The sequence below is a fragment of the Aquarana catesbeiana genome, linkage group LG06 (genome assembly GCF_042186555.1).
Source record: "Aquarana catesbeiana isolate 2022-GZ linkage group LG06, ASM4218655v1, whole genome shotgun sequence".
Classification (NCBI taxonomy): Eukaryota; Metazoa; Chordata; class Amphibia; order Anura; family Ranidae; genus Aquarana; species Aquarana catesbeiana.
The window spans coordinates 261,611,508-261,624,015 of NC_133329.1; the positions used below are offsets into that span (position 1 = coordinate 261,611,508).

Below are 12,508 nucleotides of genomic sequence, written 5' to 3' on the forward strand. Positions count from 1 at the left end.
TTCTCCAAAGCCCTGCGTCCCCTTGTCTTTCTGCTGCTCCATTCTTCTATTATCAGCATGATAGCTTCTGACAAGTTCTCCAACAACCAAGATTAAAAAAACAGCTGGAAATTTGTGTCAGAATGGGTGCTATAAATAGATTAGCAGAGAGCTGATCTATTCACAGCACAGCTCTGCACATGCCTTCCTTTGTCTGCCTACGTGGGGGGGGGGGGGGTTCTTTCCTCCAATCAGCTATCATACAGTGTATGCCAAGAATCCACACCCACTGCTGAACAGAAAGAGAAAATCTCTAACACGATGTGCACTTTTTAAAGAATATAGCAAGCTGAAGACAGAAGATATACTTATGTAGGGAGATTTGTTACATCTCCATTAGAGCTGCACGATTAATTGTAAAAAAAAAGAAAAAAAAAAAAATCGATTCAACCCCCCTCACGATCTTAAAACAGCATTTCTATGTTTCAGTGCAGAGCTGTTCTCTGTGCACAGCTGACAGCTGCCAAAAAGGCAGCCTGCCAAGTTTATCACAAAATTTCTCAGGTGGAGATAAAGAGAAACATTGTAACATTAAAGTGGAGGGCCACCCTAAAAAAAAAAAATGACATTTATATTCTTAAAAAAAATTAAGAAAAAAAAAAATCTGAAAAAAAAAAAAAATTTTACTCACCAGAAACCCCTGTTGCTAGGCAGTCTTCCTAATCTGCCTCTTCCTATTCCGTGGCGCTGTTTCTTCTGTTTCCTCTTACTCGGCGAGCGGCCCCATTGTCTTCTGGGACATGTGTGTGTCCCAGAAAACAACGGGGCCATTCACAAAGAGGCGCGCGGATCGCGCATACGCAGTAGGAAATGGGCAGTGAAGCCGCAAGGCTCCACTGCCTGTTTCCCTTAGTTAAGATGGCGGCGCCGGCAGGATCAGCCTCGGGGGGGGGGGGTACATCGCGGGCTCGCTTGACAGGTAAGTGTCCTTATTAAAAGTCAGCAGCTACAGTGTTTGTAGCTGCTGACTTTAAAAAAAAAAACAAAAAACAAAAAAAAAACGTCCGGAACACCCCGTTAAGTTCTTTTAGATCAAAGGGATGAACATTAGTCTGTAAATGAGGTCAGTTTAACCACATAAAGACTAATGCCCCGTACACGTGGTCGGATTTTCCGATGGAAAATTGTCCAATCGGAGCGTGTTGTCGGACATCCCGACCGTGTGTGGGCTCCATCGGACATTTTCCATCGGATTCTCCAACACACAAAGTTTGAGAGCAGGCTATAAAATTTTCCGGCAACAAATTCCGATCGCGTAAATTCCGACGCACAAAGTGCCATGCATGCTCAGAAGAAATTCCGAGACGGAACAGCTCGGTCTGGTAAAATTAGCGTTCGCAATGGATACAGCACTTTCGTCACGCTGAAATGTAAAAAATGGTTTAATACAGCGCACTCTCTTCTTCCTTATAATGTGAGAAGAATGAAGTAGTTTTGCTGCTCATATTCACACAGACTTCTCACAAACTTCTTTCTTTATTATTTATCAGGATTCCCTCAATATATTTTGATTTGTCACATCTGACCAATTTTTTGTTTGTTTGTTTTTAATTGTAAAAAATTTTGTTTCAAGGCTGGTTTTTTTTTGTAATTTTTTTGGCTTTGTATTCCAGAATATTTTTGTGTGCGTTTTGTGTGTCAAGTTACCACAACACCATTGATATCTTGTATTATTTAATCTCAATGAGATTGTTTGGTGTTGGTGTCTCTTGTTAATTTCACATTGTATTTTTGAAATGTACCTGCTTCCTCACCAACAAACTGTTTTTTTTTTTTAAGGAAAACACACATAGGCGAGTATAATTGAACCAAAAATTCCTTTATTAAGGTCTCAGAACCAAACAAAGAGGGAGGCAACACTGGAGAAACAGCAGAAATTGGTGAAGCCTTTGGCCCCCAGGGCACACATCAATTATTTTACTGCAAAACTGGTGGCCTGAGGAGTCCATATATAAGGGAGTGCAGTCTGGTCCAGAAGTCACAGAGATCCGGAAAGCAGCAGATGACATCTGTGTCCCCAGGCTGTGGTACTACAGGAGACTGCATCTTTTGTCAGACCAGACTGAACCCAGGGCCATCACTCTCCGTTCTTCCTTCCACGCTTCCTTCCACGCTGTGGCTGTGGTGGTGGAGTTGTGGCAGCAGCAGGAGGAGGAGGAGGAGGAGGATGGTCCAACTCAATCACGTCGGTATTGGGTGTGATTTCGCCACTCACCCCCTTAGTTAGGACTTTATAAATAAGTTTCTCACACATGAGGCGTGGCCCTCCTGCATGCCCTTCAGTTTGGTGGCAGCCATGCAGGTAAAGGCCTCTTCAGGAGTGGGTAAGGCTCTGAGGGACGCAGAAGCCTCCTGAATGAGCCTGAGCGCTGAATCCTGCACGTTACTCCCCTTCCTTGGTCTTTTGTATGGAAGGCGGAGGGGAGGAACCTGCGATTCGGTCAGGCTCCGACTGGTCCCAGGCTTCTCCTGGCTGCCACTTAGCCCCGCCTCCTCCTGGCTGCCACATTCCACAGCCTCCTCCTGGCTGAGGTCTTCCTGTGTATGAAAAAGGGACATAGTTTGAGTTTTTTATTCATCAATCACACACAATTGTCACCTCATGACTGTTGCAAATTGAATGTTAAGAAATATAACTGATGATTATTCTGAGCCCAGCATTTTTCATTCTTGTCCCAAATATTTTTGCCCACTACTGTCTATTGATATGTAAAACACTTTAATAAATCTGCAATTAGTGATCAATAATAACATCTAGTAAACATCATTTATGTTTTGCAAAGAAATTTGTAGAAGAATGTTATACCTGGCTCCAGCTGGGCTCCTCCACTTCTTCCTGGCTGGAAGTCCCAGGTTGGACATCGGAAGCCTCAGCTGGGGTGGAAGGAAGAGTGGAAGGAAGGGTGGAGAGGGATTCCCTGACTCCAGTCTGGTCTGACAGAAAACGAAGTCTCTCATAGTACCACAGTCTGGGGACATAAACATCATCTGCTCCAGCTCCTGATCTCTGGGAATCTGTGACCTTCTTGCGCTCCTTAAGATAAGTGCTCCTCAGGCCACCAATTTTGGTTTTTAAATAGGGGATGGTTGCCGTGGGGACCACCGGCTTCACCAACTCCAGCAGTTTCTCCAGCGCTGCCTGCCTCTTTTGTTTATTATTATAATGCAGATGTTTCACCTGCCACAGACAGGGCAGCTCCCTGTACTTGTCTATGAACAGGGCGAGGAAGTTGTGGTCATTGAAGCCATCCATTTTTTCTGCAAAACACAACACGAGACAAACCCTAATGTCAGGCAAAACTCTCCTAATCTTGTTACAATATAGGCCTCAATCTTGAAGAAGTATAGCCCCAAGCTTTGCTCTTACCTTCGTTATCATGATCGGCGCCTCCGATACTCCTTACTCCGCTCACAGATCGTACGTACCATGCACGCGTGTTACGCTTTATACACACTGCGCATGCGTGTAACTCCGCCCGCCCCCGACGTTCTTTCTAGTCTATTCCCCACCCCTTTTCGTTCGGCGCAGTGGGGGAAGAGTACATGGCGGAGACACAGCAGGTGCATGCTAATTATAGCAACGAGGAGGAGGGGGAGGAAAGCCCGGAGCCGGAAACGTCTGGATCCAGAAGGAGAAGTTTTAAGGCCTCAAATATGTCCTTTGGGGAGATGGTCGACATCCTGAAGAGGGCCGACTATGATGTCTTATAGTATGAACCTTACCCCAACCCCAATGTCAGAAAGGCCAAGATAATGGCGAAAGTGGTCAAGAGTCTGCACCAGAATTTCGGGGTACGGCGATCGAAAGATCAGCTCAAATTAAGAGAACACGAGCAGTACAGAAAGATCCGGAGAGTGCTGCAAAAAAGTAAGTAGTTGTGCTGTGTTCCTATTCTTTTTATGTTTATTACGTTCGTGCTGCTCCATGTGCTTTTCTTAACTGTTATCCAGTTTAAAATGGCAACTTTCATGTTCATGGGCACATTATTCGTTTGTATCAAACATTTTTCTTTCGGCCTATAAAACACCATTGTTTTGGCCATATGCATTTGCCCACATTTTTTAGGGCCTACTTGTATGAAAATAATTTGGTTGTGTAGATGGGTTTGTTACTAGAATGAAATGCAAACTCGATTCTGTGTAAGGAGAGGACACTCAGCAGCAGTTTTCACATCTGAACACTGGAGCACTAGTGTGGAACACAAGAACACCCTTTTTATTAGGGGGCCCACACAGGTGCTCCAGTGTATACTATAGGGGGGTCTCCATCTGTGAAGCTTGTACAAAACAGGTAAAGTATTGAAGCTTGACAAAGGACACTAAAAATTCTACATCTTGGAACTCTGCCAAAACAGACAATTGTACCCCACTTCCAAGCAATTTTCATATTTATAGTTCTGCCATCAAATATCTGTGTGCCAGATATTTACCATTTTTTTTTACATAGGGGAGAAAAGACTCGGAGGACACCCCTCATGTGAGGAGACCAGAGACCCCCCACCTCTGGAAGAAGGGGAAATCCCCCAAAGACAAGAAGAGCAGGAGGAGGAAGACGTGGTGGAACTAGTCACAACAGGTGAGTGTCTGCGACCACAGGCTCAGGTAAGAGATGGATGCCGGCATATTTATAATACATGTTTTTTTTTTGGTTTCTATCTTTTTAGGTGATCGTGATGTTGTGGATCCAGGGCATTTCACCTCGGAAAGTGCACAGATCCTGATCGGGGAGATCATGGGGTGTAATGTTGCATTGGAAAACATCAAGAAAAACATAAATGATGTTATTCAAAAAAATAAGAACATCATTTATGTTTTGGGGAGAGTTTAAAACCCCTCCAAATCCCTTTGTTTTATGGTGTACTACAATTTTTTCATTTTTTGTCTAATTGTAGAAAAGCCAAATTTTGAGGATGCACACAGTGTGTCAACATGTGCTATCTGCCATCACGGGAGATCAACGGACGCGTTTTGGGGGTGCAACCCCTTCCTCAATAATAAAGTAGATGTGAGGAAGGGGTGGCTCCCCCAAAACACGCCCCTTGATCCCCCGTGATGGCAGGTAGCACATGTTGACATTCAGGTATTTGTGTGCATCTTCAAAATTTGGCTTTTCCGGGGGTGACTTCACCCCATCTGAACGCAATATCAAACATAGTTCCTAAATACTCATGTCTGATATTGCCTTCAAGTTCTACCAAATGTGAACTTTGTAAGTTCAAGATTTGTGTCTTTCTTGTGTGTTTTTAAACATGCCTGTTTTACCTTAAATGGACATTTCTACTTTTTCTAATGCCACCCCAAAAATTGTTATACAACAAACATGTTGGTTTGTTTTAAAAACCTTTTCTAAATGCACATGTGATTGTGCAGGTTTTAAAAAGATTGTTAATCAAGAATGTGTGGATTATTGTCTCAACGCTACAACACTTTTGGGGTGCTCTAATTGGTGTTTTCTGTGACAATGGGTGTTATTTCCTAAGGGAAAATCCACTCTGCACTACAAGTGCAATTTCAAGTGCACTTGTAGTGCAAAGTGTCTTTGCTTTTAGTAAATAAAACCCAACAGTGCTTTGTATAAGGTTACACAATCACGCCACTTTCAGGACTTACCACATTTCTGTCAGGGTCAGCTAAAACAAACACAAGCAGGAAATGTCACCAAAGATTTGCTTAATGTTTTTTTTTTTAATTTGATAAAGGTTTCACACATTGTCTGGCATATTGATAGCCCCCCTATCCGCAAAGAATTCAAGGTATCTTAGCCGGACATCACGGGCACTCAGGGAGGGCAAGCCAGGACGGCCACTTTCAAGCGCCGTCAGGGTTGGTTCATTTTGAATTCCGGCCTCAGGCCCAACTGAGCCAGCATAGTTGGCAGAATGTTGCCATAAAAAGTTGTGTAGAACACGGCACGCCAGGATAATATGATTCAGTTTATACTCCGCCATATGTATGGGTGTAAGAAATAGGCGGAACCGGCTGGCCATGATTCCAAACGTGTTCTCCACCACTCTTCTGGCTCTGGCCAGCCGGTAATTAAAAATCCTCTGGTCCGGGGTGAGGGTCCTCATCGGGAATGGCCGCATAAGATAGTCCCCCAGCGCAAAGGCTTCATCCGCAATGAAGACGAATAGGAGTCCTTCCACATTGTCTTCTGGAGGTGGCAAGTCCAAGCTGCCACTGGAGACACCTGTAGAACTCGGTCTGGGCGATGACTCCACCATCGGACATCCGGCCATTCTTCCCCACGTCCACATACAGGAACTCATAAGTAGCCGACACCACCGCCAACATCACAATACTATTGAACCCCTTATAATTATAATAGTACGACCCCGAGTTGGGTGGTGGGATGATGTGGATGTGTTTCCCATCAATTGCCCCTCCGCAGTTAGGAAAGTCCCACCGCTGGGCAAAGTGGGAGGCCACAGTCTGCCACTCCAGTGGCGTGGAAGGAAACTGTTGAGGAAAACCAAAAAAAATTAGTCTTTTTGCACATAACCATGGAAAGCTGATTAGACAAACATTCTTGGCCAACATCATGATAACCTTTATTTATGGGAATTTTTAAAGACCAAAGTATAAGGTACAACTATCATATTCCCCCATGGGCCATTTCTAACATTATAGGGGGGGGAGCTCTTGGCCAGGTAACCCTCTCTACTTCATTGAGAGATGAATGCCTAAATAATGGGAATTACTTTGAACAGCCCCTCCTTAGTTACACTATTGGCAGCCCACTGGACAGGTAAGAAGTGTCATAATACAAAGATATAAATACACATTTTAGCACATTTGGACATTCTGCTATTACATCATGATAATAATAGGATACAAAAAATTTAAACAGTACCATTCGAAAGTATACAGGCAGGCCCTTGCACTACATGCTTTGGGGAATTCATCCATAAATCTGAGCACAAAAGAGATGGGGCACAAAATAGATGGGTATAGTGTGTATTGGTTTGGCCAAGTCAGCAGATAGATGATTGAGGATCGATAGAGAATTGTTATCAGCTGACTTGGGGCAGTTGGGGGAGGGAGGGTTCCAAATGATTTGGGGACCCCCCAAAAAAAGCCTCTGGAACTCTGCATGAATTTAAAGCACAAATCACATTTCAAAACATTTTAGGGGGTGTTTGGGGTAAAGCACTACTATGGAGCTGATAAAATACATTGTTAAGTGACTACATGAGGTGAATATAGGTCCAGGAGACCATGCTGGGGAGGTAAGTGAAGGCAAATATGTATTAAGGACAAAAAAAATAATTACATAAAAATCCAGCATGCATGAGAACAAAGGGGACATTCACAGCATATTACAATCATGGTAATTAGGGAATGAGGAAAGAAATACAATATATTATCAAACATTAAATACAATAAAATGTGATATTAAAGGATAAAAATCTTACCTTCATATACTCCTTCTGCAGGACCTGGATGATGGCAGAACAGGTCTCTGGGATAATGATCCCCAGAGCCTGGGGGGAGATGCATGTCGAGAACTTCAAGTCCTGCAGGCTTCTCCCCGTCGCCAAGTACCGCAGGGTGGCGACAAGCCTCTGCTCCGGAGTGATGGCTTGCCTCATGCAGGTATCCTGCCTGCTAATATAGGGGGTCAGCAAAGCCAACAAACGGTGAAATATGGGGTCCGTCATCCGGAGAAAGTTCCTGAAATCATCAGGATTACTCTCACGGATCTCACGGAGCAAAGGCATGTGACAGAACTGGTCATGCTGAAGCAACCAATTCTTGGTCCATGAACTCCTCCCCACCCTGTTCATGGACTGGACTTGTGTCAAGGTCAGGACCCAAACACTAAGCCCCCGCACAGCATGAACTCTACGAGGAGTACGTATACGCAACATGGCTAGAAAACGGTCGGCTGCTCAGAACGAAGTAACAGAACGCATTGAAGAACAGCAAGGCCTGTGAAGAGCGACCTGAAAAACAGTAACGAACAAACAAGAACACAATGACAAGTCACGCGTAGCTTGCTTGCACGCACTGAAGAGCAGATACAAACCCACAAGCACAAACTGAACAGCAGAAAACGATCTGAAAACCACGAGTCTGAAAAAGCGCGAATCGTCTCTCACCAAACTTTTACTAACACGAGATTAGCAAAAGGAGCCCAAAGGGTGCCGCGCTTGGTTCTGAACTGGCCTTTTCTAGTCTCGTCGTACGTGGTTTACGTCACCGCGTTCTTGGCGATCGGAAATTCCGACAACTTTGTGCGACCGTGTGTACGCAAAACAAGTTTGAGCCAACATCCTTCGGAAAAATCCTAGGATTTTGTTGTTGGAATGTCCGACCGTGTGTACGGGGCATAAGCGTTTTTCTGACACTTGTTGCTTACAAGTTAAAATCAGTATTTTTTGCTATAAAATTACTTCAAACTCCCAAACATGTTATATATATATATATATATATATATATATATATATATATATATATATATATATATATATATATATATATATATATATATATATATACATACACACACATACATACATATACATATACACATATACACACACATACATATATAATTTTTTTTTTTTTTTTTTTTAGCAGAGACCCTAAAGAATAAAATGGCGGCTGTTGCAATATTTTATGTCACACTGTATTTGTGAAGTGGTCTTTCAAACGCAATTTTTTTGGGAAAGATACACTTTATCAAATTAAAAAAAACAAAACCGAAGGTTGTTCACTTCACTGGGTATATGTGAAGGTTTACCTGTACATCCACTTTAAAAGTCAACATCAGTCAGGGCAAAACTCCACAGTTGTTCATACATTTCAACAAATTATTTCCATTTGTATCTCTTTGTGTTATATATGAGCAACAGAGGTACACTGCTTGAAGAGAAAAACTCCAATATCTTCATTTTCTACTATGTACTAATAATTACTAACATCTATTTTGGATAGGGCTAAGTGTTGCTCAGATCATTGATATCATAGACCTAAAATACACAGAAGAATGCAATGCAATAGTGGAAAAATTGGCAACAACTTACCACTGCCTAGCTATCTAGAGGACGGGGGCATCACTTCCTCACTGGCAATGGAAATTCTGTAGCATTTCAGTTAGTGGGGGACTAATCTCTTCCTGTTGCAGCCAACAAGAATGCCATAGAAGCAGGTAACTAGAAACACTAGTCTAACAATTCCTAAATCCACCAACCAATATCAGCCTCAGAATTCATCTTATACTGGTCTGACTACAGCGCGGCAAAATCTGATGCATTCAAGAATTAGCACTGATAACGGTTTTTTGAATAAGATTTTTTTTTTTCAGTTTTAAAAGCGACAGTCTCATGAAACATCTTCCAAGAATGAAATGAATCACCTTGTATTCCGACAGCCATTCTTCCACTACTCCACGTTCAGATCCCAGCATCTTCTTACCACGTCCACTGCTCTCTCACTACAAAAAGACCACATATCAGGTTACTGGATAGTAATACCTTAGGTCCACAGTAAATAAACTACTCTGAAATGACTAGCCAATTCTTAGAATACACAGATTAATGAGGGGATTTAGTGATTCTAATTTAAGAGGGAATTTTAATCATGGGTTAAAACAAATAAAATGATTCTAAAAGGTAATGTTTTCTAAAAAGGACAAACATGTTATACTTACCTGCACTGTGCAATGGTTTTGTAGAGTTACCCCGATCCTCCTCTTCTTGGGTCCACCACTGACACTCCTGGCTCCTCCCCCCACGAGTGCCCCCATAGTAAGCCACTTGCTCTGAGAGAACTTGTGCATGTTCGCTCCTGACCCAGCTCTGAGTGTTTGACACACAGAGCATGACTCGGCCCCACCCCCTGCTCCCTCCTTACCGGGTGTTATTGACAGCAGCAGGAGCCAATGGTTCCCCCCTGCTGCCTCTCTGTCCAGTGAGGAGAGAGAGAGAGTCGAGAAAGCTGCTGCTCTCATGCACATTGCTCAGTTGAGATCGGGCTCAGGTAAGTATAGTAGGGTGGCTGAGCTGCATCTAGGTTTTATACCTTAATGCATAGAATGGCAGCCTGGGAGCAGGGACGCTGGCTGTACAGAGGTAGCCTGAAAATGGAACCACAAGAAACAAAGGCAGTGTGAACTTAGGTAAGTTGCTGCCAATCACTGGTAAGAGAAGGGAGAGCAGCAGAGGCATGCTTTAATGTTCTCCGGCTGCCTGTGCATGTCAATGCAGGCAGTGTCCTGACAACCACCCCAAAATTAGTAAGCAGGGGAAATGACCAGCTGTTGAAAGCAACTGAAACTGGGAGAAAGGCAAGATTTAAAAAAATGAAGATGCAGCATGCAAGGTAAGCATGACTTGAACAGCTGAAATTTAGAAAACTTTAGGGTTTACCATCACTTTAATATTTTTTTATTTAAATAGTTATATGAAAGAAAATGAATGTTACAATATTGTCAGTGTATTTATAATACTTTTCCATCAATTTAATCCTACCTTGGCTAAGAAAAAAGCAACAGTTTCTAGAGATAGATTGGATGGGTAGAATTACTGTCACAAAAAAAACTGCTTTGCTACCAAAAGTACTGAATTATTTTAGAATTCTACCCATCAATGTTACCTCTTCTGATCTGCAAAAAAAAAAATGTTATTTTTGTATCCTAAAATTTTGTCTGGGGTCTCTAGGGGATGCAGATTTTATATAACCTCAAATCCTCAGAATGATTTGGGGTCTCATGCCTCAAAAAATATTTTAGGGCAACCCAACTGCTAAAAATGTATTCCACTACTTATAACCCAGACTGGATAAACAATAAATCTTGGGTGGATGCTCCTCATCCCATAGACCTAATGTGATTCTCACATTTAAAAAAATCCTTACACTTATAGGATATGTCCGGCACGCTATTTGTTCTGAAATCCCTACTTACTCCACTACACAATAACCCAGCATTTGCACCAGAACTCCAATCCCAATAGCTTAAAAGGCATATGGAAAAACCTTTATATAGTGGTTCTCAACCAGCGCTCTGTGGCCTTCTGCCAGGCCACAGCTTTCTGTCTGCTAACAGCTACTGTCACACCATATTTGGCATAGGAAAACAGCTGTAATACCAGTCTGTAGCCACTAGATGGTACTGTCCTCACTAATGAAGTGCTTGTCTCCACACTTGATTACAGTTATTGCTCTGACTTTGCCAGCTGCTGGCAAAGCTCATCTCATGCCAGTTTAAATACTTGGCAAATGCTGGAATGGGGCCATGACTGCAGAAGGCAGGGTGAAGTAGACTGTGAGGGAGATGGACTTCTAGATGGGTAGGGAAAGCAGCATCTCACACAGGACAGCCTGTAACCATTGTTAGTGCTGTGGAAATACAAGTTTCAGTGTGTCATAACCTAATGGTAGTATTCCTAAAATGTAAGAGCTAACCTGTATGCAGTACATGATTACTTTAGGGGCCTGTTCACACCACATGCAGTGCTTTTTTTCTGCAACAAAGAAACATGGAAAGTAGGTTATATGAGTTCCAATGGTATAGTTCACACCTGCACAGTGCATTCCAATGCTTTTCAGTTCCAGAAATTAATCATTAATTAATAAAGCGTTAAAAATGTGCATACGCATCTGGAACAGATCTGGAGGACGTTTTTGTTGTGTGAACGGGCCAGGCTGAGCAGCAGACACCTTTCACCTATCGTGTGTAACAACAAAAGGGTGGGTGGAGAGAACAGAAATTAAGAAGAAGAAGAAAGAGAAAACGTACAAAGGGAAAAGGGAGGGAGATAGATGGAGAGGGAGAGAAAGAAGGGAGGGGGGAAAATGAAAGCGCAATAAAACAAACAGGGAGAAAAGAAAATAAAAGCATATAAAAGACAAAATGAGAGTGGGAGAAAAGGGAGAAGGACAATAAAAGAGAGCGAGAATGAAAACAAACAAAAAAAAAAAAAGCTGCAAAAACTCATATTTTCAACTGGTTCCTCCCCTTAAAATACATTTTACATACAAATTTTGTATTGCCATACTTCTACTGTACGAGTATAAACATTTTTTTTTTACTGTTGGGGCATGGAAAGCTTTGGAAGGCTTTACCAGGTCTTGCTCTCATCTAGGTTTAGAACCACTGGCATAGCACACTACCATGGGGAGTTTCTATTAGGCCCCTTTCACACCGAGCCGCCCATAGCATCGGCGGTAAAACGCTGCTGTTTTTAGCGGTGTTTTACCGTCGGATTTACGGCGCATTTCGGCCGCTAGCAGGGCGCTTTTACCCCCCGCTAGTGGCCGAGAAAGGGTTAAAACTGCCCGCAATGCACCGCAATAGTGGCGTTTTGCTGACGGTATCGCAGCGCTGCCCCACTGATTTCAATGGGGAGCAGCAGTGGAGGAGCGGTAAACACACCGCTCCAAAGAAGCTGCTGGCAGGACTTTTCCTGACATCTTACCAGCGCACCGCTCCAGTGTGAAAGCCCTCGGGCTTTCACACTGGAGA

The 12,508-nt window shown here is 42.9% G+C and overlaps 1 protein-coding gene across 4 annotated transcripts in view; it reads right to left on the reverse strand.

Moving 5' to 3' along the window:
- Positions 1–12,508, reverse strand: part of HYCC2 (hyccin PI4KA lipid kinase complex subunit 2) — a 239,660-nt gene that overhangs the window by 93,918 nt on the left and 133,234 nt on the right. For 3 of the 4 annotated variants that reach the window (XM_073633247.1, XM_073633246.1, XM_073633250.1), the window contains one exon: positions 9,401–9,478. In XM_073633247.1, coding sequence (XP_073489348.1) covers positions 9,401–9,451 — 51 coding nt within the window. In that variant the 5' untranslated portion in view covers positions 9,452–9,478. Of the gene's footprint in view, positions 1–9,400; positions 9,479–11,448; positions 11,616–12,508 lie in introns of those variants that run through there. The other variant, XM_073633249.1, reaches the window with a different exon arrangement.